This window comes from Drosophila persimilis, unplaced genomic scaffold (genome assembly GCF_003286085.1).
Source record: "Drosophila persimilis strain 14011-0111.01,24,50 unplaced genomic scaffold, DperRS2 tig00000735-arrow-arrow-pilon, whole genome shotgun sequence".
NCBI classification, from domain to species: domain Eukaryota; kingdom Metazoa; phylum Arthropoda; class Insecta; order Diptera; family Drosophilidae; genus Drosophila; species Drosophila persimilis.
Window position 1 is genome coordinate 506,028 of NW_020825346.1, and position 26,294 is coordinate 532,321.

General features: G+C 44.8%; 5 protein-coding genes across 7 annotated transcripts; 1 reads left to right on the forward strand and 4 right to left on the reverse strand.

Annotated features, from left to right (window-relative positions):
- The first annotated feature begins 372 nt into the window (after positions 1-372).
- On the forward strand, positions 373-5,261 carry LOC6599237 (serine hydroxymethyltransferase, cytosolic). Its single transcript, XM_002024258.2, has 4 exons — positions 373-456; positions 511-730; positions 3,627-3,826; positions 3,901-5,261. Exons 2-4 carry the CDS (start codon positions 518-520, stop codon positions 5,105-5,107), a joined length of 1,620 nt encoding a protein of 539 aa, XP_002024294.1. The 5' UTR covers positions 373-456; positions 511-517; the 3' UTR covers positions 5,108-5,261.
- On the reverse strand, positions 747-3,606 carry LOC6599238 (transmembrane protein 256). 2 transcript variants are annotated; one of them, XM_026992461.1, is made up of 4 exons: positions 2,289-3,606; positions 2,107-2,229; positions 1,904-2,046; positions 747-1,849 (listed from the first exon to the last, which is right to left on the reverse strand). In XM_026992461.1, exon 1 carries the CDS (start codon positions 2,860-2,862, stop codon positions 2,317-2,319), a length of 546 nt encoding a protein of 181 aa, XP_026848262.1. In that variant the 5' UTR covers positions 2,863-3,606; the 3' UTR covers positions 747-1,849; positions 1,904-2,046; positions 2,107-2,229; positions 2,289-2,316. The 2 variants fall into 2 exon arrangements, with proteins under 2 accessions (XP_026848262.1, XP_026848263.1); XM_026992462.1 differs by having other exon boundaries at positions 1,683-1,849; positions 1,904-2,031.
- Positions 5,262-5,822: 561 nt separating the features above from the next.
- LOC6599240 (broad-complex core protein isoforms 1/2/3/4/5) lies at positions 5,823-12,602 on the reverse strand. Of its 2 annotated transcripts, none has more exons than XM_026992495.1 (5): positions 11,933-12,602; positions 11,223-11,856; positions 10,927-11,163; positions 10,699-10,842; positions 5,823-7,164 (listed from the first exon to the last, which is right to left on the reverse strand). In XM_026992495.1, exons 1-5 carry the CDS (start codon positions 12,200-12,202, stop codon positions 6,851-6,853), a joined length of 1,599 nt encoding a protein of 532 aa, XP_026848296.1. In that variant the 5' UTR covers positions 12,203-12,602; the 3' UTR covers positions 5,823-6,850. The 2 variants fall into 2 exon arrangements, with proteins under 2 accessions (XP_026848296.1, XP_002024297.2); XM_002024261.2 differs by lacking the exon at positions 5,823-7,164 and adding an exon at positions 8,972-9,301.
- A 190-nt stretch (positions 12,603-12,792) lies between these two features.
- Positions 12,793-14,863, reverse strand: LOC6599242 (putative fatty acyl-CoA reductase CG5065). Its single transcript, XM_026992463.1, has 8 exons — positions 14,809-14,863; positions 14,464-14,749; positions 14,159-14,395; positions 13,977-14,086; positions 13,537-13,913; positions 13,408-13,478; positions 13,207-13,332; positions 12,793-13,142 (listed from the first exon to the last, which is right to left on the reverse strand). Exons 1-8 carry the CDS (start codon positions 14,861-14,863, stop codon positions 12,920-12,922), a joined length of 1,485 nt encoding a protein of 494 aa, XP_026848264.1. The 3' UTR covers positions 12,793-12,919.
- A 2,222-nt stretch (positions 14,864-17,085) lies between these two features.
- LOC6599243 (actin-5C) lies at positions 17,086-20,247 on the reverse strand. The gene is made up of 2 exons (XM_002024264.2): positions 20,129-20,247; positions 17,086-18,296 (listed from the first exon to the last, which is right to left on the reverse strand). Exon 2 carries the CDS (start codon positions 18,286-18,288, stop codon positions 17,158-17,160), a length of 1,131 nt encoding a protein of 376 aa, XP_002024300.1. The 5' UTR covers positions 18,289-18,296; positions 20,129-20,247; the 3' UTR covers positions 17,086-17,157.
- Positions 20,248-26,294: the final 6,047 nt, after the last annotated feature.

The following is a 26,294-nucleotide window of genomic DNA, read 5'->3' on the forward strand; positions in this document are numbered from 1 at the left end:
ATTATGTGGGCAGGGCTGAGTGATCTAGATAGATAGTAATATTCGACGGAATATCAAAAACGAAGAATATTGATGGAACTTGGATAGTTCGTCAGTATATTTACGGTAGATGTGGAAATTTGTGACGTATATTTCGGTATATTTCTGATGGTCTAGGGGTTTCTGGCGGGCTGGCAGCGCCACCAAAAACAGCTGTATTTATTGTTTTTTTTGACGCTCGCCCGCTCGCTGAAGTGACGGGAGGAAAGGCCGGCCCTAGCAGAAGAAGAGGCAAGTAAAGACATTTATTGGAGTGGCATTATCAACAGCTTAAAAATGCACAGGTCAGAGGGTATCGTCGCCACAACAGCCGCAATATCAACAAGAAAACATCGTTTCGGTGACGACGCTTCCGTTTGCTTCTTTGCCGCTAGTTCAGATCTGAACGCCAGTAGCCGCAGAGGGGAAGAGACACATGTAAGCGGACACGCACAACACATTTCCAGGATTCCATTTAAACGCTCTTTTAAGTTATATCATGCAGCGCATAAGCCATCACCTAACACAAAAGCTCGTGCCAGGCCTTAGCAGAGACTTGAACACCAAAACGGTTAACTTTTCTCTTCGCCAGCGGCAGCAGCCGGTCCGAGCTTTTACACAGAAATTATTGCCGGCAGCGCTGCTAACGCCATCATTTCCATTCGCGATCAGACGATATTCGGAAGGCAAAAAAACCACAACTTTGGGCTCGGTAAGCGCTGTTCCTCCAAAAAACCCAAACTAAAATTAAACAAAATCATTTTGATTAAGACCAGCACACCACTAATATAATAATCATTCGAGTGTTGTTTTTTTATTTTGCGTGTGATTGCAATCGTGTGTTTCACATAGTTTTGTGTGCGTGCGTGTGTTTCTTTGTTTTGGAAGCTTTAATGTACATGTGCCGACGCCTGTGTCGCCATGCTTTTCCATTCTAATTAGTTGCGATACCCAGTAATTTCTAGAGAGAAAGGCTAGCGTATTCGGCGCTAAGGTTTTCCTGAAAAATTTTGTTGTTTCTGGAATGGTTAACTTTTAACAAATTAAAATAGAGTCTTTTCACCAGAATTTTGTCTGGGGAGGGGTGTTGTTTAGTCGAAATACTCTTATTTAGTTGTTGTTAGTTTTTTTTTTTTTGCTGCTCAGCCTTAAACTTGTTTCGGCCTACTCAAATTTCTTTGGTTTCAGCAGTTTCTTTCGTCAGACCCACATCTGGCAATGGCCATTAAATTGAATTTCATCTAGAAAATGCCTGTGCACCCAATTTTAAGGCCCCCACTTTTGGGGGAAGCACCGATTTTCAATACCAAATGTATTTCCATTTGCATTCAATTGCATCTCGACAGACCCACATCTGGCAATGGCCATTAAATTGAATTTCATCTAGACACAGGCATTTGTGTACCCAATTTTAAGGCCCCCCTTTTGGGGGAAGCACCGATTTTCTCACCGATTCTCTAGAACAAAGTAAAATTTGGAATGCATGTGTGAATAACAAGTGGAAAATAGAACTGTGATGGTGTGATGTCGAACTTTGGATATTAATGGCTAAAACTTGAGAGTTCTCCACCCCAAAAGATATACAAATTAATGATTCAATACGTAGTGTGAAATATTGCACTCAAACATGGCTAAACTTGTGGTCCTTTTTTAATTTTTTATTAGTTGAATCATTTCTTGAATTGATTCTTTATACTTTTTTTACTATTTTGCCTTGTAACATTATAAATTTGTTGTATGAATTTTATTAGGCCGCAATGAAGTGTTTGGGAACTGCAAGAACCACACATTGTATCTTCCATTAGCTGCTGGGATGTAGCTCCTTTAAACCCTAAATATATAATCGATCTATATGTATAGCTTGAAAGACAAAATTCATTCTTACCCAGCGATGTATATTTCTGTTTTGGCAAGTTGTTTTTTTTTTTTGTTGTGGAGCAAAGAGTATCTTCTTATATCTGCCAAAGGATCCTTTTTTTGTACATTTTAATTTCGTTTTTCGTTAGTGGATTACTAGAAGATAAGATACTATCATTTAATATAATATTAATATTATGAAGAACTTTAAAGAAAGATATTTATTCTTACGCAGGGATTTTTTTGACATTCTTATTTCCATTTTCGGTAGATTAATGGAAGATATGATACTAGCAGTGAATGGGTTTTCGTTGATTTTTTCTAACTGAATATTGAAAAGATACATACTAAGAACTGCGGATTATAATGTTTAATGTGGATTATAGAACTGCAGCAACAAAATGTTTACTTACCAAAACAAAGATTTTTGTTGTGTTGATCCTAAGCTACCAGCGAGATCCAGCCGGCAACCATTAGGATGACACCAGCGATGACAATCGACCTGATGCGCCGCTCTCCTGTGAAGGCGCAATAGTACATCGAACCGCTGAATACAGCCGTTCCGCTGATGATCAGTGTGCCGGTCATTACTGGGTAATGGGCAAACGGAATGATCATCATGGCGAAGGAGCTAATGAAATGTAGGTGGCTAGTGCAATCAGCATATTCCTGGGCCTGCAGCTGGTCTTTCGGACTCATATCCCGCACCATATACTTGCAGACGGCGGCCATGAGTAGGGCCACGGCGGCGGATATACCAGCCAGGATCTCAAATTTGTATTTGTGGGCGACCATCAGGTCGATGCAGTCAACCACGACGCTGGCCGGCACCACATCATGGACCACCACTGGCAGCACCATCATCTCCTGGGGCACTATGATCTTTGGGCGTAGCCCAAGACCACGCAGAATTGTGGCACCCGTATAGAGAATGGCCCGGCCCACCGGATTCACGCTGATGGCGTCAATAATATCGCTATTTATCATTTTGTTTTAGTTTTAACTGAAATTATTTTTTCACTACACTGGAGAGGATTAGATGTCGACTACGTTTAGAGAAATGTTGAGACTGACTTCGAAAAACTTTGAAAAACATCCTGTTGCCTACTAGGATTTTTCAGTTTCCAGGTTTCTAGAGTTTTCTAACTGTAATAATGAATTATTTTTACGTCAGCTTCTATGGGGGCCGTACCTTATCAGTAGCCTGAACTTTTCACCCTACCAAAGACAGGGAGAGAAACAGCGATAAGATCAAGGCTAATCCCAGCCATGGGGGGTCGCCGCTAACTAAAAATAGAAGACACACAAGACCCTAAGGGGCGTGTACAGATACATATAGAATGAAATCAAATATTGCTACGATTATATCCAAAAAATAATCTAATCGAAGGGGAAATGTCGTTGCCCTGGGTGCATCTCCAAAATAATCTAATCGAAGGGGAAATGTCGTTGCCATGGGCGCATCCCCATCGATCTGTCAATCAGAGCCTTATCGGCAGAACTTTTCCAATGCTATTTGAACCCATTGAACCGCCCCGACGTATGGGAGGGTACATTTTTGCAACAAAAATATTTTTGTTGTTCCCAACTGTCGCGTGAAAAACACAGCCAAAACACACCCTTGATCGCTGTCGAGGCGCGGATCGTCTTGCACTTAACGTCAGAGCATTATCGATCGTTGCACTGATCGCATCGCATCGCATCGCATCGCACTTGTTAATTAATTATTTTGTAAATTATTCGAAATGCAGAAAATGGAGGATCAAAAACTGCTGCAGGCCACGCTGGAGGATAGCGATCCGGAGCTGGCGAATCTCATCAAGCAGGAGAAGGAGCGACAGCGCGAGGGACTCGAAATGATTGCCAGCGAGAATTTCACTTCGGTGGCCGTTCTGGAGAGTCTTGGCTCCTGCCTGACCAACAAGTACTCGGAGGGATATCCCGGCAAGCGGTAAACACAATTCCTTTGAATCCAGCCACCTTCTGTAGAAAATATACAATAACCCATACCCATACCATACACAGGTACTATGGCGGCAACGAGTTCATTGACCGCATCGAGCTGCTGGCCCAGAAGCGCGGCCGTGAGCTATTCAATCTGAACGAGGAGGTGTGGGGCGTGAATGTCCAGCCATACTCGGGCTCTCCGGCCAATATGGCCGCCTATGTGGGCGTCTGTCGTCCGCACGACCGCATCATGGGCCTGGATCTGCCCGATGGCGGTCATCTGACGCACGGCTTCTTCACGGCCACCAAACGGATCTCGGCCACCTCGATCTTCTTCGAGAGCATGCCGTACAAGGTGAACCCCGTGACGGGCATTATTGACTACGACAAGCTGGCCGAGGCGGCCAAGGCCTTCAAGCCGCAGATCATCATCGCCGGCATCTCGTGCTACTCTCGCCTGCTCGACTACGGACGCTTCCGTCAGATCTGCGACGATGTGGGCGCCTACCTAATGGCCGATATGGCTCATGTGGCAGGTCTGGTTGCTGCCGGTCACATACCATCGCCCTTCCAGTACGCCGACATTGTGACCACAACCACGCACAAAACCTTGCGCGGACCACGCGCCGGCGTCATCTTTTTCCGCAAGGGCTTGCGCAGCGTAAAGACCAACGGGGACAAGGTGCTGTACGATCTGGAGGATCGCATCAATCAGGCCGTCTTCCCATCGCTGCAGGGCGGACCACACAACAATGCCATAGCCGGCATTGCCACCGCCTTCAAGCAGGCCAAGTCCGCGGAATTCAAGAGCTACCAGTCCCATGTGATCAAGAACGCCAAGGTGCTTTGCGAGGCCCTGATTGCCAAGGGCTATCAGGTGGCCACCGGCGGCACTGATGTCCATCTCGTGCTGGTGGATGTCCGAAACGTCGGCCTTACCGGTGCCAGGGCGGAGCTAATTCTCGAGGAGGTAGGAATTGCCTGCAACAAGAACACCGTTCCCGGGGACATGTCCGCCATGAATCCGTCCGGTATCCGTTTGGGCACACCGGCGTTGACCACGCGCGGCCTTGTCGAGAAGGACATCGATCAGGTGGTGAACTTCATAGATGCGGCCCTCAAGATCGGCGCCGAGGCCGCCCAGGCTGCGGGCAGCAACAAGATGGTCGACTTTCAGAAGGTCCTCGCTGAAGATGCAACGATCAAGGCCAAGATCGAGCAGATCCACAAGTGCGTGATCGCGTTCAGCAAGCAGTTCCCTCTGCCCGGCCTCAAGACTTTTTAATACGCAAAAGCATTTAAAGCATTTGTTTTTTTTCACGTCCGTTCGCATCCTTTCGCCAAATGAAATGCAAAGAATTTAATTGTTTGTAATAATTTCCGATTGCCAGAAACAAGTGGAAATAGTTGTTAAGATAATAAACAAACAGAAACCTCAATTGAATGGCCGTTTTGTTGGACTGGGATGGAACGGGGCTGAGGTCTGGGAACTACCAAATGGAATTGGAGAGCAGCAGAAGCAGGCAACCTAACAAGCCTCCTCATTCACACGACATGTATGTTGTTTGTGCGTTTCTCGAGGGCCTGGCTTAAGTTTACTATCTCTTGTTTATGTGTTTATGCATCGCTTGTGCGTCTGGCTGGCGCCGATTGTCGAAGAATGCATCTCGGGAGTGCCCTGATATGCATTATTTGATTCCTTTCACTACTGGAATGCTTTCCAACTGCCGGAATATCACATGATTAACTGATCTGCACAGAAATAGTGAATGCTTATCCCTCGAAGAGTCACTGAAGATGTCATTCTGCAATTAAAGCTCGAATTCAATGCAGTTTCTCTCCACACGATTTGTTTTGTGTATTTTGTTAGGCCGTCCGGTCTGTCACGGCCAGTTGCACAATACACTTCTAATTGTCCTAATCGAACCTGAGGCACGGCGCACATTCCTCTCAGAGAGCAAAGATAATGATTAGCGTACAAAAACTTCGTGTGAGATTGGTTAAATTTCTCTAAATTGGTCGATAATGTATTATTATTAGAAGACAAGACAAGCAAAACTACATACATACAATCTATGGCAGATCTATGGCCAGGGGCCTTACAATTAAATCGATATAGTCGAGTATTCCGACTATTAGATACCCGTCCTACTCTTTGAATTGTACAATTATGCAGAACGAAGCATCTCCGAACCCCATAAAGTGTATATTCTTGATCAGCATGAAGAGCGGTGTTTACTCTGTCCTATATGCTTCAGACTGTAAGTCTTCCAGGCTTCAGTTTTGTGGCTATGCCAACGTAATGCTAACATAAGATTTTCGTGGCATTTGTATATGCTTAAAAGTGGATTTTATCGGCCAAAGATTATCTTGCAAGGAGCTCAAACTCTCCTCGGCCTCGGCGGGGTCGTAGTTCAATTGCCAGATCTTTGATTTATAGCGTCTAATCGTGTCTTGTCGTTGCTGCACCATCAAGTGACCCAGCGACACAAATCCGAAGGTTACGCGCGGACTCCTTCCCCTGCTGAACCGACTGAGCGGCGCTGCCGCATGACGCGTACAAAAGTGTACAAAAAATCAATCTTTGTACTTTGTAAGAAAAAACCTACTCATTCGGAACCAGTTTGATAGGGAGCTGATCGGGAAAACGTGCTTTTACAAGGTCCGGCTCAGACGTATAATGGCTTACTGGCTGGGTCCTCAAGAGGCACAAAACTGTACAGGAACTGTACTGTGAGGTACTATACAAGGTGGTAGCACTACCAAGTCCTTTCCTTTCGTAGTGAGAGCGTTTATTATATAGCTATTATGACCTGATCGATATTGTCTGTGGTCTATGGGGCAAATGTTATGGATTCCGACAGTCTTTCCCATTTCCCATTCGTGATTCATAGATCGTTTCAAAACATACGGACGAAATGGACGAAGAATGCTGATTCAGGGTTAGGTTGTTCGAACACGCTTCCTTCTGCCAAATACCGGGTATGAAAATAGTTTTTGTGTCTCAGTTGATGTTTAACCATTTGCTTCAGTGATCGGCCGTTTCGATTTTGATGAACTCCTTGCTCTGACGCAGATCGCGATGGAAACGAGAGTTGTGCGTGGACAGGGACCACTTGGTCTTGAAGCTCTTCATGCAGATATAGCACTCGTGCTGTTTGTCCTGTATCTCCGAGTGCCTGGAAGCGATGTGTCGCCTCAAGGCGTTCGTTGACTTGAGGCGACGCTTGCAAAAGTGACAGATGAGTGGCATCTCTGGCGCTGTCTCATCCTCGGCCAGCGGATCGGTATCCGTATCAGTTCCTAATCGAAGTCCAGGTCCACCTCCAGTTCCACTCGGGGCTACAATATATATAGAAATGTAGCTATATTATCTATATATACATACACATATGCATTATATCCCTCCCCAATTTGTTTAGCATAATTGATTCACTTTCGTTTAATTGGTTTACACATGTATTTTGTTTTGTTTTTATTTCTTTCTCTCTCTCTCTCTTTCTCTCTGACGTTCTCTTTGTCATATGTCTCTTTCTCTGTCTGTCTCATTTTAGCAAAACGATTTAAATTGGATAATCTAGTCGTAGTTTCAGCTATTAATACATATTATATACAATACACATTATGTACTTAGGCCTATTGTGGGCGAGGGAGGGCGGGATCGATCGACTTGCAATCTCTATATCCCGTTATCTAGATATATAGTCGACGCTCGGCCATCCGGACTATGGGACAATGGCCCTGTATGGACACTCACAGAGTTTCTTGAAATTTGTTTGCAAAACGAATGTGTGTTCTTTCATGGTGGAATAATAAATGAAATAAAACAAAAGAATTGAGTCTAGATTAATTAATCAGATCATTATGTTATATATCGATAGTTTGGTAGATAGATTGAAACCGAACAGCGACTTTTCACAAGATCTTTTCATAGGAATATATTCGAAAATAAACATTGATAATGAATAATCGAAACAGTCTTTCATAAATTGAAGACCCTATGGTCATCCATACAGGCTCATACATTATGTATAGCATAGCTCTAGCTATAGCTATATACTATATATGTATATGTATACTATACATATGTGTGGATCGTTATATTAATACGTATGAGTTGGTTTCATTTAACTAGATAATCTTTAGTATGCATCTCTGTGGGTGTGTGTGTGTGTGTCGTGTTTAGAGAGAATTTCTACAGGTATTCGAATCTTAAAGTACATATTATCATACGATGACTTCCGTTTCTCACTTGGCTTGTGGGTTTAATCAAATAAACTAACGGAGGGTGGGGGTGGGTGTGGGGGCGGCGGTTACCTACAACTAATTTAGCTACTTTACAACGACTGCAATATCCACCTCTTCCTAAGCGACTATGCGGTATAAATCTCTCTCTTGCTTGAACACAGAATGGCCCACTATTAATGGTAATGAAGTCGGTTTGTACACAATTGGGATTATTATTGTATTATCTGTATCTGTATCTGTATCTGTGGGTTGAGCAAAGTACATAAATAGATTGATTGATTGGATTAAGCTTAAAGCCTTTGCTGGAAACATATGTGTTGTGTTTGTGTGTGTGTGTGGGTGTGGGTGTGTATATATACAATGACGGTCGGTATTTGTACTCTGCTATCTAATAAAAAAACGTTCCGATCCGTTGCACTAAGCAAAAGTACTTGGATACTAAAAATACATTTTACATACAATGGCTCTTGGTCAACGAGGGGGGGATCACCAGCTCTCCACTGACTCTTGACTGACTCTTGACTGACTCTGACTGGGCCTTGGCCTTAATCTTATTATGATATATACATATCATATATCATATATCGTATATCGTTTATCGTAGCTATATGAATGTATATAAACTAATGCTATTTTAGACACATATTACAATTTCTAGTCGTTTGTTAGACGTTATGCTAATGCTCCTCTTTCTTCTCCACACTTTTGCTTTGCATTTTGGAGTTTTTGACAAATTTTGGCTAATTTTGTTTGTTTTTGGGGGATGGCTGGTGGATTTCCTTTGTTTTTTTTTTTTTTGTGTGTGCACTGGAAAAATTAATCTTCGAGTTGTTATTGCTACTTGGACGTTATGCTCTATATAGTATTATATATATATTTATATATATATATATATCTTGGAATCTCGCTCTCTCTCTCTGTTTTGCACTCCGTGTGCACTCTCTGTGTTCCATTTAGTTTCGTATGCTGCCCATATTCATATTGAGGCTGATGAATGTCTCGGCAGTCGTGTAGATTGCCCATCAGTTCTCCGTCTTGATGGTCACCTTCTGTTCGTGCGAGATGCGTATGTGCTCACGGAGGCTGTATTTATTTTTGAAATTCTTATTGCAGAGATCACATTTGCGGGGCGGTTGTGGTGTATGTTGGGTGCGAATATGTCTCCAAAGATTAACCGTGGTAATAACCATTTTGCAAAACTGACATTCTGTCCACTTATTATTGGGCGAATCTAAAAATATATAGAAAATACGTACAATCAATACAAAACAGTTCGATGGCGTGGCCCCTGCCCGCCCATACCCTCTTTTCTCTCTCTCTCTCTCTTTGCGCCACCCTTTGAAGACATATTCGACAGCCACAACAACAACAACAACTCTTACGATATAAATGGGAGCGGGGTTTGGAGGGGGTACACATACAATCAAATGACTAAACTAAATACATAATTAGAGCTTGGAGTAGTGGGGGGAGTGGGGGCGGGAGGGGGCTAAGCACCAGTCTAGAGACTACAGAGCCCTGTGTACCCAGGGCCCAGGAACATCCATTTTACACCAGAAACTTAACTTAAACTTAACTTAAAAATCAAATTAATAATGCTTAAAGCCCCGACCGATCTCTTCGGGCATTTGTGTGCGTGTGCATGTGTGTGTGTGTGTGTGCGTGTGTTTTGTTAATATTTTAAATCATTTCAAATACAGCTACTGCAGTCCAACTCTCATCGAGCACCATATAATATCTAGTTCAAGAAGTGCAATTATTCAAATATTCAACATTCACTAAATAAATAAAAGGCATGAAAATTAAACACAAGCATTACAGCATACAACATATACGCATGTCAGATCGTGTGCTCTACCATTTTTTTTTTACCAATTTAAATAGGTATCGAATATGGCTTAAACCAGGGATCGCAAGAGTTTTAATTATGAAATAAAAATGAATTTCGACCTTTCATTATTAACATGAAAAACAATTATTATTTTTAAATTTAAAAAAAAAATTTTAATTTTAAAAATAAAAACATTTTTTTAATTAAAAAAAATATATTTTAAAAAAATTTGAATAGAAAACCATTTTTAAATTTTGAAAAATTGTTTATCAATTTTTAGATTCACAATCATTTTTCAATTATTAAAATAACAATAATTTAAAAATTCTTGAAAATAATCATTTATTTAACTTTTTTTCAGCGGTAGTTTTTTTTTATTTCAATTAGGATTGTATTTTGGATTTTTAATTATAAAATTATGTTTCTTTTCTGTTCAAAATGATTAAAAAAAATAAATAAAAATAGTTTTCAAATATTTAAAAATAAAAATCGTTCAACTTTTCAAATAAAAAATGTAATATAACAGCTTTAAAATAATTTGGAAAAAATGTATGATGTTCCTGAACACCTCTCCTCCTGAATAAATAGTTTGCATACAGAAGCTGTATTTTTTAGGTCACTTTTTCGAATTTAATTTGTTTTGAACTAATTTTGCAATTCTTATTTGTGATCTCTGGCCATAACAATGCAATATCCACCATCAAAAGCTATGCAGAGCAGAGCCCAAGGCCAGTCACAAAATGCAAAATGGGATCCAATAAAAAAAAAGTCCCCACCCAGTGGTACATCTCACTTACCATTTGGCGCCACGTTGCCGCCCTTGCCGTCCGCCTTGACCGGCGTCAGGGACACCGTAGTCGAGGGAACTGCCGACGGGCTGCCATCCTCTAGGACTGCATGCGGCGTGGATGTTGCCCCCGTCCCACTGCCTAGCAGGCGGGCTTTATTCGGAGGGGGAGGGAGGCAAAGAAGAGCGCCTTGTTAGATGGAATGGTCGAATTCTGTGCTGCCCAAAGGCTACTCACTCATTTCGATGGCTATCTCGGCATTTTCCGCATCCGCTTGATATTTCTCCTCGATCTCTGACTCGGTTAGTATCTCGTATTCGGATGAGTATTGGGCCACCGTTTGCGCTGCACCGGTCGTGGCATCCTGTGACGTCTGCGGCGTGGCGCCGTCCGAAAGGCGATCATCCACCTCGCTTACAATATAGTCGGGTATATCCATTTTGACTGCGCTTCGTAGGAAGGTCATATCAGAAGCTGCAAGAAGGCCAACGATCAGTTTGAATTTCAATCCTTTTGGGCTATATCCGACTTACTTTTCACAATAGTCTGGTCATCCTTGCCGGAATAGGCGACCGTTTCGGTGGTGTAGATGTTGTCATCATCGTCGGAGAAGGTTAGCTTGCGCTTCTTCGCCGCGGCCAGGGCCACCGCATTCGTGATGGTCAGATGCTGTGGTGTTGTAGCCACTGGCTGTGTTAGCTGCTGCTGTGTCTGTTGCTGCTGCTGCTGCTGTGGTGGTGGTGGCGCCGATTGCACCTGGATGTGTTGTATTTGATTGGTTTGTACATGATGATGCTGCTGCTGCGACTGAGACTGCGCCTGCTGCTGCTGCTGCTGGACCTGAAGCTGGGCGGCAGCAGCCACCTGCGTCTGAACCTGACTGGCAGCCGTTGCCTGTAACAGTGTGGCCGTGGGGATTTCGATGGTTTGCGTTGCTGTCTGCGCCTGTGCCACGCTGGGCACCTGCTGCTGTTGCTGCTGCTGCTGCTGCTGATCGTTGACCGCTCTTATGGTGCTGGGTATGGTCTTGATGATCTTATGATCGCTGAGCGGCAACGCCGGCAACTGCGGCTTCTCCTTCTCCTCGGCGGTAAGGCCCTGGACGGCAAGCAGCTCGGCTGTTTGCAGGAACGATTGCAATGCCTCCTGCTGTACATTTACCTCGCCCTAAAAGACACACATAACAGATTACCGATTACAAAATGGAATGCAATGGAATAGAGTGTTTTGATTTGAGGCGTACCTGGTACATGAACTCGATTATCGAGTTGAGATCTTCGAATTTGATAAACTTAAATATAATGACTGGATGCGGATGGGGATTCTCCTTGAATATCTCCTTAAAGTACGATGAGCACGAGGACAGTACCACCTTGTGGGCCTTGATCTTCCTGCCGTCCACGCACAGGGTGACATCGACGAAATCATCGTTCAGCCGGTGGTTGTCCAGTGAGTAGGTCAGGTGGCGCAGATAGTTATTCCACCGCAGCGAGTACTGCTGTGTCGTGGCCATCTCCGCTACTGACTAATCCAATTAGCCGCCAATGCAGCTTGCTGGTTCTTCTTGTTGTGCTCGATTTTTTATGTTGTTTTCCAGCTGGTGAGAGATACTGGGGGCGGACTGCAGCAATCTATACTGAGCTGCCCACCACCCTTGCAGGTCTTTTCTAAACCACCACTGGGGGCCCACAGGCCACGGGCCACAGGCACCTCTGGACCAGCGCAATCGACCCACCAAGAGGTACCGCAGCACTGTTCGATTGATCAATTCTTAACTTCTGCTCGATTTGTGGCTTAAATATTGTTTCCAGCACCGTGCTCGCTTTTTCGCTATCTCTCTCGCACCGTTTCCGATTATTTGCTCACGTTTGTTAATGTTTGCGGGCAAATTACACACGAATTTTTTTATGTACGCTGCGGCCAAACAAAAATATTATATGCCACCATTTTGTTTTTTTGATAATCAAAAAGTAACCCTGTGCACCAGGGCTGGAAATGCGCAGAGAATATCGTACTATGCACAAAATGCAATAGATGGCGCTAGCAATCCAGCTGGAGCTGCCAGATGGTTACAATAAGACGTTAGAAATTTGAAAAATTGCATTTACCATTACCAAACAAATGTATGTATTTTCTTTAATATTAAGTTTAGTACGGTTATGGGGGGTGCTAAGCATCTATTTTTGGGGGAAGAAAGTACAAAAAAAAACAACTAGTCGTGAGAGTTGCGTTACCACAGACTCACGACAAATTTGTAGATTAGGCGCAACAAGAAGCTATAAACAATGGCCCGGCATAGATAGTCCAGCACATAGAAGATCTTCATGCGGAACCGGGCACTGCTGCTGCTTATGGGACTCTCGTGCAGCAGGAACTCCTTGGCGCCACGAATGGCATGCTGAAAGAACTCCACATAGTCGATGTTTGCATGCTGCATAAATCCAAAACTGTCACTGCGGAGAGGAGACAGAATTAACCAGAGGATAACCAGGGGCACCAACTGGTCGATGGACTTACATTTCATTTGCGGGCACCAGGCTGTGCAGATCCCGGAAGTTTTGGTTCTGGAAGTGCCATTCGGTGGCAGCGAACACCTGCAGGGCACTGAACGCGGCAAAAATTCGTCGCTGCAGCTTCATCAGGCTGTAATATTGGAACCAGGAATTGGATCAGATCAGACCAATCCTATTTCTCTGGCGGAAAAGCCATACAACTTACAAAGGCTTCTCGTTGTACAGCCGCAGCAGAGTGTCCACCACAACAGCCATCAGAAGGTGCATGGTGCAGAACTGTAATCCAAAGGGGGCAATAGAAATACCACCGATAATATATTCAATGCCCACTCACTCGTATGAAATGCAGGACCGGACACAGGGTCATACTCCCGCCGGGCAGCCAGAGGGTCTTCTCAAACGGATTCTCACGGATGTAGGTCTTGCCAATCTCGATAACCTCGCCCATGGTGATTTTTGAGATATTGGCCGTGGCACAGTTGACCACATAGAGCGGCTTATCCTTGGCCGTTGCCTGTGGCTCGACCAGGAACTTGTATGCGGCCAGGATCAGGCCGCGGGCCACCACATCGGCGGGCACGAAATCGGAAACAATATTGGGATCGCAGTTCTGGGAGCGCAGGATGCCCACGCCACAGGCCACCAGCAGTCCCGTGGGACCGTTAAAGTTGTCCGCCCACCCAGGCACAGGCTCCTGAATGGTCGACACCACTGTGGGGGTATACGGAATTATATACATGTTAAAATTTGGAATAACGTAAAGCAAGTCTTTACCGATGGATGGCCTGAATATGAAAATGGGCAGCTGATCCTTGTAATCGTTGACCACGTGCTCGGCCAGACTCTTGGTGAAGGTGTACGAATTGGGCTGGAAGTTGCCATATCTGCAAGGAAAGCGAAGCCCATAATCTAGATGTTCGTCCGTCCTCCTGCCAGCCACGCCCCCAGCCACTCACTTGAGGTTGAATATGTCGAGGGTCTCCTCGTCGTAGGTCTCCGCCAGCTTGATGGTGGTACGCCAGTCGGCATAGGCCGGATATATGCTCTCCTCCACCTCCAGCACATGCGGATTCGAGTACGTGGTGGACACGTGGACGAAGGCCCGCAGTTTCTTCCAGGCCAGGGCCAGTTTGACGAGCTCATGGGTGCCGCGTGTGTTCATTAGGATGGCGGATCGCAGCGGATCATCGAAGCTAACCGAAAAACATCACAATGAAGCAATGCAGCAAGCTATATTTTAATCCATTCTATTCCGTCTTACCGTACACTGGCCGCCGAGTGATAGACAATGGTCACATTACGTAGCCTCTCCAGATCGGCTGCAGAAATGCCCAGACCCAGCTGTTCTACGTCCCCGGCTATGGGCACAAGCTTGGACCACGCCTCCGGCTGCTCCCTACGCAGGCGCTCATACAGCTTTGTCTCCCCCTGCAACCGTAGACGCTCCTCGATGCTGTGCCCCTTCTTGGGTCGCATCAGAACGTAGATTTTCTTCAGAGTGGGGCATGATCGCAACAGCTTTTCGATGAGGGCCTTTCCAACGAAACCTGAGAGTGTCCATCAGGTCAGTCGTTAAATTGGATCAATATCGGATGTTGATACCCACCCGAGGCGCCGGTTACGAAGATTTCGTGATCCTTAAAGGCCGCTGCTATAGACATCGTATTACTCCGCGCGGATCGCTGTCCCAAATCGTTCTGGCTCCAGGCAGTGGGCGAAGTACGGCCCGGTCCCGGTTCCGGGCATATTCAAATCGGGGAACCGCACGCTGCCGACCCCCCGGCTCGAGGTCGCATGAATATTCAGGGGACCGGGGGACCAGGGAACCAGCAGCCCCGCGGATTTACATTGTTGCCGCTGTAACAGTGGATACATGACTAAAGAGACCAGGATCCCGGTTAAATATATGTGTGTGATCCTGGAACGTGGGGAGTCCCGGTTATCGCTCGGTCGTGTCTTTTGTGGGCTAACTCTACCAGCAGACACTTTCCCTTTTTGCCCGCAGAAATGTGTAGTTGTGTGTACAAGCCACTCTTCTGGGCGAAAATCTCTTAAAATCTAGGGAAAACCGCATACTTCCACCTGAGCGAAATATCACTGTAATTCTTCTTCTAGTGATGGGTGCCATTCCGTGCTTCCCTTCCCTTCCAGTCGAACGTATTCTAGAACAAATTTCCGGAAACACCAAAAACCAACAACGAAATGGAACCGTTGAACCCAAAAGAAACAAATCAAATTAGAATCGAAAAGAAAGCGCCATAAGAGAATTTTTACCGTTTCACACGCTCTTTCCAAAGCAAGCAGTATCAGGTCCTAACTGTGTGCGTTATTCGTGTGCGAGTGTATGCATGTGTGTTGGGGTGCTCCTTTTCGTTTTCCTCTGTGTGCACGCACTCCGCCTGCACGTGTCTGTCCCAATCTTGATTAATTTCGATCCAAAACTGAACCAACAATTTGTGCCAGCGTTTTTTTTTCTATCTCTTACTTATGGCCTGCGCTATGCTGCTCTTTGTATAGTTTTCAACACTTAAAACGGCACTTTAATCGCAGCGACATCGATGAGACGGCCGTTCGTCTTGTAAGTCATTAACATCGGTGTTCGTGCATGTGCGAGCGAGATGCAAGCGCTTCTCCGGCCGGCCACAGGCGTCTGTTAAAGAGTTCTAACAGCTGTTAAGCAGGTTTTAAGAGCATTCACAGCATCCACAGCTTCGAACTTCAGTTCACTGACCCATCGACGCTCCCAACCAGCCACCCAGCGATAACTGCCAACGGCACTTACCCCAACCATGACACTACGTTAATATTTCAAGAGTTTGCACTCGTTTTGGTTGTGTTTTTTAGTTGCATTTTCACATTTTAATTAACATTTTCAGGCGTAAACTTATCATTTGATACGCATGCAATTAGAAAAGTATACAAATAAAAAAATTACACATGTATTTATGTCGTATGTATGTATGTGGGAGTACCGTATGCAAAAACCACTCTTCTGCAGTCGACGGCAAAGCATCAGCAGCAGCTGGCTGCAGTCACATTCATGTATATGCATATAATATATGATGTATGTATGTATGTTTGGGTATGGGTGTACGAGAGTTGTGGTGCGAGCGCAGCTTGCCGGCCGGCGAAATGACAGCGGGAAAGAGAGCGAGTGGTCAAGCAGAGCACAAGCATGAACAGGAGCAGAGCAGAGAGTGAGAGTACAGAGATAGAAGACGAGGAGATAGAAGAAGAGAAGACTAGGTTGATTTTCTTTCGTTTTCATATTTTTGTTTCACTTGTTTTTATAATTACATCATAATTAAAAAATAATACATAAGGTTGCTTTTTAATTTTACAAAACGCTAGTGTGTTGTTTGTGTTTTGCTTTCATTTTTGTTTTTGTGTTGTCTTTTTTTGCTTTGGGGGAGTTGAATGGTTCTTCTGGATGATGTTGAATGTTCTTGTGGTTGTCCTTGTCAAGCCGACTCCACGCACTTTTGCGTTGTATGTGTGTGATTGTGTGTGTTTGTGTGTGCAAGGGAGGTGCGAGCGTGTATAGTGTCGTCTGTATGTGGTTGGGTGCAAGCGTGTGTGAGAGTGTTTGCTCTGTCCGTGGAATGGCAGATAATGTTGTTCTAGTTTTCATCTCAGTTTTTTGTTATATTAGGGATATTCAAAAAAAAAACAAAAATACATATTATATCATATCTCATGTGGAATAAATTAATTAATGCTAGAACACAACACGGAGCCGTCTCCCACCACCCACACCCATGGGATGTGTATTCTCTCCGCCAGGGTGTGGGCGTTGGAGGCGGCGTGAATGATGGTCTTCTTGTTGTGCTGCACTCCTTCGACACGTCAACTAAACTGCCGGCACTACTCGCACTCGCTCTCGCTCTGCCTTGTCTTCCTCCGTCGTCACCCCCTTCCTCTCTTCCGCCCGAGGGCGAGTTGTCCACCGCCAGACTTAGAAGCACTTGCGGTGCACAATGGATGGGCCGGACTCGTCGTACTCCTGCTTGGAGATCCACATCTGCTGGAAGGTCGACAGCGAGGCCAGAATGGAGCCACCGATCCAGACGGAGTACTTGCGCTCTGGGGGAGCAATGATCTTGATCTTCATGGTTGATGGGGCCAGGGCGGTGATCTCCTTCTGCATGCGATCGGCGATGCCAGGGTACATGGTGGTGCCACCGGACAGGACGGTGTTGGCGTACAGGTCCTTACGGATATCCACATCGCACTTCATGATCGAGTTGTAGGTGGTCTCATGGATGCCGCATGCCTCCATTCCCAAGAACGAGGGCTGGAACAGGGCCTCGGGGCAACGGAAACGCTCATTGCCAATAGTGATGACCTGTCCGTCGGGAAGCTCATAAGACTTCTCCAGGGAAGAGCTGGAGGCAGCGGTGGCCATCTCCTGCTCGAAGTCCAAAGCGACGTAGCACAGCTTCTCCTTGATGTCGCGCACGATCTCACGCTCGGCTGTGGTGGTGAATGAGTAGCCACGCTCCGTGAGGATCTTCATCAGGTAGTCAGTCAGATCGCGACCGGCCAAATCCAGACGCAGGATGGCGTGAGGCAGGGCATAACCCTCATAGATGGGGACAGTGTGGGAGACACCATCACCAGAATCCAAGACGATACCAGTGGTACGACCAGAGGCGTACAACGACAGGACAGCCTGGATGGCCACATACATGGCGGGTGTGTTGAAGGTCTCGAACATGATCTGAGTCATCTTCTCACGGTTAGCCTTGGGGTTCAGAGGGGCCTCGGTCAGCAGAACGGGGTGCTCCTCGGGGGCAACACGCAGCTCGTTGTAGAAGGTGTGATGCCAGATCTTCTCCATATCATCCCAGTTTGTCACGATTCCGTGCTCGATGGGGTACTTCAGAGTGAGGATACCACGCTTGCTCTGGGCCTCATCACCCACATACGAGTCCTTCTGTCCCATGCCAACCATGACACCCTGGTGACGTGGGCGGCCGACGATCGATGGGAACACGGCGCGGGGTGCATCATCTCCAGCGAAACCGGCCTTGCACATGCCGGAGCCATTGTCGACAACGAGAGCAGCAACTTCTTCGTCACACATATTGTAAGCTGCAAGGATACACAAAAGACAACAAAATTAGTTCCGGTTAAACTCAACGTTCGCGAGAAAGAGCGAGAGGCACAGGATGAATTGCAAGTTTGAGCCGCAGGGAAGGGCCCCACCCCGAAAGAAAGAACGGCCAAGACACAAAGCACTCGAATGCCGGTGCAAAAGAGTGCTTGTCTGTGTGCATGTTCGTGTGCGTGTGTGTGTGTATGCGGCAAAGGCGCTGTAAAATGGCGGCCGAAAAAGAACACCGAAAGAGAAAAAACGAAATTTTTTATGGATGCCGGTCTGGCAGAACAATCTAGAATCACGCGTATATTTTCTTTTCATTTTAAACCAAAAAAAGGAACAGTTACACTAAACTTGAAAAAAAGAAGAAACTTCTAGGCGTTTTCAGCGCTGGCTAACAAGGCATTTGCAAAAAAAATCGCGTAATATTTGCAGTGAAATGTAGTTTTCAACTAAGCCACTTTGATTTTAATTTTTTTCAGCACTATTTAATTTACCTTTTTTGTTTCAAAAAACGAGTTTAAAGGGAATAACTGATGTTCGCACAACAACTTGGTTGGGATTTCGAAAAGTTAATGCAACCGCACCGTTTGACCGCCGAAAGAGGAATGAACAGAACAGGCCGGGCTGTGGCAGCGGCAATGCTAGTTAACAACGATTCAATGGCGCTGGCAGCGTCGGCTTTGACGCGATAGCTGTCTCGGGTGTGCGCTCGTGTATGTGTGTGCCGACTCGCTCTAGCCTGCACATTTTGAGCGGCTGCCAGCGCATGCGTGCGACAGAGAGCGAACGAGTCGAATCGACGAAGCCAACTTTTGTGACCATATATGGTCATGTTTCGAAGCGAAACGCTCGCTTTCGCTCTCACACACACACCCACAAACACACTCGCATACTCCCGAGACTGACGCCGAAGGTTTTCTCCATTTTTGCACAGCTACGACGGCAGTGACTTCGGCAACTTGTACACATACATATGTGCATGCACATGTACGTATTTATTGAAGCCGGCATTTTAGAGCCCCGCCGATCAAGTCTTTCCAAATAACTTTAATGACGCGATTCTGTTACTATTTCTGGCCGCCTACAAACGCCACAAACATTTATGGATTGTGATCTGCCTACGTCACAGGCGCGACAAGTCTGTTCTATGGCATGGGACCTATAACCATGATCTGCTACAGATCTTTGGGGCTTTGCGTGGGCCGGCCACAGTGAACGTCTAACAATTATTTTGCGAATCTCGCTTTCAGGGAAAGTTATTTTTGGGCGTGGGAAAAAGAAAGCCGTTCGCGAATTGAATTTCAAATGGCAAAAGCGAAACTGTCACCAAAGATTTCGGTCTACTTCTTTCCCCACTTGGCTGTCTTGGGTGAAATCGTAAAATGGCGCGTGACACGCCCAGTCATCTGCAGATACAGATAGTACATATATATGTACATGTCTAGGTAGATTAGAACTAATCTGAATGATAACAATAGTAGTTGCAGTAGTTCTGTGGGTGCATTCTCAGCTAAGACGTTTCCCAGTCGAATTCCTCTTTTGGAATGACATATGCCATGGGGAGATTTTCCAGCAAACTCTGCTTTTTTAATGTCATAAACTTTTCTGTTAAGAATAACATTTTCATTCGCATATTTTTCGTCAAACTTGTCCAACACTTTTCACACTATCACACAAAAAAATGTAGTTATCATACAAAAACATTTGCACTGTTTTTTTTTTTCGGTCTCACGGTTTGCGATGGCTTTTTTAAAGGGACGGTGAGGGACGGATTCTCGGACTTTTCTGGATCGTATCGTTTCGAACTTTTTAGTATACTTACATTTGGTCTGTTTTGTTTAAAATTAATTAAATTAATATAAATTAAGTCTTTCGGTTGAGTGTCTTTTGCGTAGACGACTGCTGGCTGATTGGAGAGCGGTGTTGTGTCGGTTGGGAATATCCAAACAGCACAAGAACTCAAACTGTAATGATATGAAAACTGGTCGTTGCTTGCCGTTTTATAAAGCCCGCTTTCCAGCCGGCTACGTCACTCACGCTCATGCTGCGCTCAACTCCTTATCAGCGACATTTCTCCATTCCGCAGCCAAGTTTACCATATATGGGTATGAATTGTTCGCCAGTCGATTTTCAAGAGAATTTCCACGCTCACGAGACGAGCTGGTGTGGTGAGCGAGTGAACATGGGTGTGTGCCTGCTCTCAATGGTGTATTGTAGTTTGTATTGGTTCGCGAGGGGTTCGTTCACTTTGTTTTTGGGCTTGTTTTAAAAACCTCTTTCATCGGTCAGTGCGTATCTGCAAATTCTTACATGTGACTCAGGCAATTACTCATGACCACGCAATAATCAATTCTTATCGTTCCATTCCTTGAAATTTATTTAAAAAAACCTTCAATCCACATGCTTTTGTAAAGCTTTATTCATACATATATTTTAACATACACAATGTTGCGTTTTTTGTATGAATCGAATGTGAGAGACATTAAACATTTTTTTAACAATTTGGCAAATTGTAAAGTTTAGAATTGTCTTATTTTTCTGAACTCATTCTGTAATGATGTTCTACATAGTATGTAAACTTTTTGAAGGGCATTCATAAGTTGCATTGAATAATGCAGTACGAAAGCCGCAAGCCGGTTTCAGCAATAACGGCGCCAGCAGAAACAGCTGCAACAACAACGCGTTTGCGCAACAGAGATGAAGAGAGAATCACTCACACAAACGCACACAACCTGTATGCTGCGCTCTTGCTCTAGCCTGCGGCCTGCTGCCCAGAGGCGTTGTTGTATTTGTTGCCCACAAGCGGCTCCGAGCTTGATAAGCCGCTGGCTGAGTCGGCTCGGCTCTCCCAAGATTTTTCAAGAGCTGAATGTTTCCAACTTTAAAATTTAAAAGCATGCAAATACTATTCCAACTGTATTTCCACTAGACAAAAAATTCCGCAAATCAATCAGAATTTTTTTGTGGTTATCCCCCATTTTCCATTTTTTGTGCTCCTCTTGCAAAAAAGTGAAAGAGTAACTGCCGTGCATTTGTATACATACATACATATATGTATGTATGAGCTTCTCTGTGCGTGTGCCTGTCGAGAGAGCAGTTTTTGTAACGGCAAACCAACTTTTAACATCCATTGCTCACACATGGCAATAAATAAATAAATAGGCATTTTGTTGTTGGGGGGGAATAGCTGTTTTTTTATTTATTTGTTTTTCGTTGACTAATCTGTGGTTAAACAATTTACTATTTCGAGCCAAAGTGACGCACAAAAGGAAAGACAGAAAGAACTGAACGGAACATGCTGGGCGATAAGCGAAGAAGCAGGCGAGAGGCAGAGAGAGACAGACACTGTGCCTCCCTCTCTCGCATAAGCATAAAAAGAAAACGACACACCACACTACTCACACAGCGGGCACGCACACACACACACACGGTGTCAATGTTTGGGCAACTGGTCAAAGGAGTGCCACCAACTGCGGCGGTGACGTCGCGCCCAGCCACAGCCCGACTCTCTGTATTTCTTTCTCGCTCTCTGCTTGTCCACAGCCACTTTTGGGTTTGTTGTCGGCTTTTGGTTTTTTTGTTTTTTGGAAGAAATTAAAATCGTTGCAACAATTCCATTAAAACAACTGAAACAAATCACCAAATTGCATAGCAGTTTTTCAAGGTAAATACCGAAATCGGAGTTGATTCTCATGGACTTATTCGCAGACGTCAGCATTCCCAAATTAAATTCCATTCGATTCGCAACTTCTTTCGAGTTCGGGTTTGACTTTGAGTTCGTGTTCTTCTTGTTGTTCTTGTTCATCGAAGAAAGAGAGTAGCGTAGCAGCAGCGGCAGCGAAAGCATCAGCGACAGCCACAGCGACAACGACAGCGACAATTTTATCGCCGCTTGAGCTAGCTACATAGCTGTCTCTGAAAATTGCCTTGTTCTAACGGTCCGATGAATCGGCCGAGCAACTGGACCCACAAATCATTCCAGAATGCCACAAGCAAATTGGAACTGGAGAACTGGTTGGAAAATCTCCATCAAAGTGTTCCAACCATGGCGACAGACCATCTGCAAAACAACATCCATATCTTGCAAGTGAGATTTCTCAATTAGGCGAGGAATTGGCAACAAATTTTCCCCGGCCGCTAACCTTCTCATTGAGGGGTTATGAAGGAGAATGCAAAGTGCTGTTCGGCTGTAGAGGGGCTATAATTTATTGTCAATTCAACATGTATCTACATATGTACATAAATAACTGGCTTTTTATTGAAACTAGAAATACTTAAAATTGCCAAAAACAGCGTCGTTGATGATGACTTTGAAACCGCTATGCACACACATGTAGCCGTGATCAACGACCTTTCTCCAAAAGTACGTAACTCGTCACGTTTTCTACACACAGACACACATGCACAAACGCCCATCAACCCGTGGTGGAGACAACTACAAGCTCTACCCTCCCCATCTCCTCCTAAAAGTTCGCTCAGCTTAAGTACTGTGTAAACGAAGCAGATGCTGACTACGACCTACAATTTAGCTGCTGCTTGGTTTCGCCAGTACTTAAACTGACAGCAGCTTCGCTAATGCTATCTATGTATGTATCTGGCCTGGGTTAAAGCAAAGCGCCATTGTCAAGGTCATTGAAATGTGAAAATTTTCGTTCATTTTTCGCAATTAAATTGTTTTTCTCTCCATTTCTTGCGTATTTGTATTGCACCATTAACATACACGCATGGCCGGGGTTGCCACTACTGCAACCGCTTTTGGTCAGGTTTTGGAGTTTGCAAAAAACATTTTCACTTCAACATTTTTTGTCTGTTTTGTTTTGTTTTTTTGTTTCTGGCTATTTTGGCTTTGCATCACAATTGGCCATGGAGATGAAGGAGGAGGGATAATCATTAATTGCTGTCTTAATTAGTTTGCGTGCGCTTAGACAGCGCGAGAGTGCGAGACGGAGAAGGTAGACATACTCGTTGTGGATCGTGCGTGCGTTGGCGTCGACAGATGCGAGAGAGAGATAAGTACATAGTGGCAAGGCCGTGGACAGTTAGTTTACTTAACCCTCGAGGCGAAAAAACGTTTGGAAAATACGCACACATACTCGCCCTCCACTCAAGGATAAAATTGATAGAAAACAATATATGTATGTACATTATTTACTGTATTTCTTCTGCGCTTTATTTTGTGCCTATATTTATGTACATAAATATGCCATAAATACCAGCACGAATATGTTAATGCTAAATTGTCGAATTTCATTGCTAATTGCTCTGTTAATTACTCAGACATTGTTTCTGCACTGGAGGAGATGCGCCACGATCGCAAGATGGCTTTAAGGAGAAGCTGCAAAGTTGCCATTGCGTGTCTGTGTGTGTGGGAGTGTTGTGGCAGGAGCTGCTGCGGGAAAGTGAAAGAAAAATTAGTAATTATTATTATTTTATTTGCTTTGACGTGTGCTTTCACTCGCACTGCGCGGACTGCAATGCCAATGTTCGGTTAACGGAGTGCGTGCCCGTCCCCTATCCCCATTCGTCTGGTCCGTCTAGTACGCTCACTGAACTTTTTTTTCGCGATCTGACGCGCTCTCCTCGCTCCCTCTGTCTCTCTCTCTACTTATCAGATATTCTGAGATGAGATGGAAAAACTTCCATAAGAACGATGAGTAACAAATGTAAGCGATTTGTGGGTGTGATGTATTTTTCAACGAAATCCCTTTTAAAATTGCTCAATTAAAAGGTTGTCTGGGCAGGGCGACAAAAATTCATTGAGTCATTCATTTAGTTTGGCTGCCAGACATCACACACACACACACACACTGACTGAGCGCTCGATTTGGTTGATGTGGTGCGACAGGGATGGGCACAGGAACAGCAGCAGCATCTGACTTCAGCAAGTAAGGTGTAACAGCAATTGTAAAATATGTGTGTGTGAGAGACAGACAACAGACCAGACGCTTAGACGGCGGCTCTCTCCCGACACCTTTACCGCCGCCGCCTCTCTGGCTCTAGGCTCTTTTCTTGTTTCTTTTCTTCTTTCACGTCTTGTCTTGTTTATGGCGGCGCCAGCTTAGGCGAGACGCGTTGTTGTAGTTGTTATGTCTACTACTTCTGCTGGCTTGGGCATCGCATCTGATTAGCGCTGCGGCTGGCATTGGAAGAAATGTGGGCAAAAAGTGGCAAAAACTTTACGTGGGTGGGAGTGCGAGGTCGGTCGGTCTACTGAGCAGCAGCAGAAGCAGCGACTGGTAATCCGTCTTTGAAACTGTAGCAACAGCAGCAGCAGCAGGAAAGACCAGCTCTTTGCTCTTGGCCTCGCTGGCAGAATGGTTGGATGCACAACAACGAAGCATTGTCTTGGATATTCGACACTTTTTAACTTTCAGAAAATGTTTGCATTTTAGACTAAAAATTACATTGTGTTGTGTTTTTTTTTTCCGATAAATATAGCCAATGATCTGCTCATGGCATAGTCTCCCAATAAATAATTTACATACTTACACCACTGGTGTGTGTATATGTACGTATGTATGTATTATGTAAATGAGATGTCCAACAGAGTATGCCGTAGGTCACAGTCGCTGTTAGCTTCACGCCGTATTTATAAGGCTATAGCAACATATTTGCATGGTGAAGTAACTGGGAAAGAGAGAGAGATAGAACTATTATACAGTGTGTACGTACGCCCAGGGTTACACTTCGATCGTGTCTCTCCTAAACTTCAGAACTCTCCAGCTAATCATCACTGTGGCTAGAGCTAGCCGCAAGAATGTGGGTTGCAAACCTTAAAGAGGTTTCTAATGATAATTTCTATATATGTATGTATGTATGTGTTTTCTTGTGTATTTCATTGGGAATACATACAGTACCTAAGCATGCAACATATGCGAGAGAATAAGTGCGCCTACAGACTAACACACACACACACGCCCTATTCCTGTTCCCATTACCATTACCATTCCACTCCATTCCAGGTGATGACGGGGGTGGTGATGATGTTTAGTGTTTGTATGCCCGTTACCTCGTATGGTGCATGGGTATATTTTATTCGCGAAAGACCAATAAGAGTACCTCGTTTCTATTCCATACTCGAGTTCTTTTGTTGCCAATTACTTTAATGTCATTATGAAAAGGTGTTTCCAATGCCATAGTTCTCTATTTGGTTAGTACCAGGTATCCCACGGTCGAGCTCTTTTTTCTGTGGTTCCATTTTCGCAGGGTTGGCCCGTTGCGGTCGGCTGCCATCAGCTGGTTCCCTCCCCCTGTCACTGTCCCTGCGTGTGAGCCACGTCAATTAAACGGACAGACAATGGAAAATTCAAATAAAGATGCCATTTCTTGCAGCATTTTCATGCCCGGTGCCGTCGCCCGTAATTACACAAATTGAAAAGCGCACACACGTGAGCAGGCGCACATTTCTGGGTGTGTGTACGGGTGGGGTTGGACCAGTGGCAGCGTGCAACAGAAGCGGGCCAGGACACACCCAGATTCGGGGACAGAGATACTCCCAGACATATCCAGATTTCACCGGGTACAAAGCGGAAAGCATTGCGTGAGGCCTCCCGAAAACATTGCGGTTCGGTATGGGATGGGTTCGCCACATAATGCTGGAGAAAGTACTTTAGGCCAGAGATTGTGACAATGCGATAGCCAGCCCGCATGTGGGAGGGCGAGGCATTTAAGAGTGTGAAAATTACATAAAGTTCGCTCAAAGAATTCCATTCAAGGTCCAGCTCCAGTCGTATAGATCCAACTCTCAGTTTTGGAATCCTTTTATTCGGAGCTAAGTCCCGAATGATAGATGGATACGTTTCCTATATGGTCAAAATATCCTTTGCTCCTTTGACTCAACAGAGAATTAAACAGAGCGTTTAAGCTATCGTTTTCCAATATCCCTTGACTTGATTCTATCAAAAACCGCGTACCATTATCTTCAGCCAGCTTCCTCATTCCTTAATTTTCTTTTCACTTGGTTGATTGGAAAGTAATATCGTTGGCGC

What these genes read in the sequence shown, in the direction of transcription:
- LOC6599237 (XM_002024258.2), top strand. Translation starts at nt 518, where the DNA reads ATGCAGCGCATAAGCCATCACCTAACACAAAAGCTCGTGCCAGGCCTT. An exon ending in AAACCACAACTTTGGGCTCG is followed by an intron (nt 731 to 3,626) that starts GTAAGCGCTGTT and finishes TTCGAAATGCAG; the next exon opens with AAAATGGAGGATCAAAAACT. An exon ending in GAGGGATATCCCGGCAAGCG is followed by an intron (nt 3,827 to 3,900) that starts GTAAACACAATT and finishes TACCATACACAG; the next exon opens with GTACTATGGCGGCAACGAGT.
- LOC6599242 (XM_026992463.1), bottom strand. Translation starts at nt 14,863, where the DNA reads ATGTCTATAGCAGCGGCCTTTAAGGATCACGAAATCTTCGTAACCGGC. An exon ending in CTTCGTAACCGGCGCCTCGG is followed by an intron (nt 14,750 to 14,808) that starts GTGGGTATCAAC and finishes GGACACTCTCAG; the next exon opens with GTTTCGTTGGAAAGGCCCTC. An exon ending in CTGTACAACGAGAAGCCTTT is followed by an intron (nt 13,333 to 13,407) that starts GTAAGTTGTATG and finishes CCAATATTACAG; the next exon opens with CCTGATGAAGCTGCAGCGAC.
- LOC6599238 (XM_026992461.1), bottom strand. Translation starts at nt 2,862, where the DNA reads ATGATAAATAGCGATATTATTGACGCCATCAGCGTGAATCCGGTGGGC.
- LOC6599240 (XM_026992495.1), bottom strand. Translation starts at nt 12,202, where the DNA reads ATGGCCACGACACAGCAGTACTCGCTGCGGTGGAATAACTATCTGCGC. An exon ending in CGAGATAGCCATCGAAATGA is followed by an intron (nt 10,843 to 10,926) that starts GTGAGTAGCCTT and finishes CTCCGAATAAAG; the next exon opens with CCCGCCTGCTAGGCAGTGGG. An exon ending in CGGCAACGTGGCGCCAAATG is followed by an intron (nt 7,165 to 10,698) that starts GTAAGTGAGATG and finishes TATATATTGTAG; the next exon opens with CCCCGAGTGGAACTGGAGGT.
- LOC6599243 (XM_002024264.2), bottom strand. Translation starts at nt 18,288, where the DNA reads ATGTGTGACGAAGAAGTTGCTGCTCTCGTTGTCGACAATGGCTCCGGC.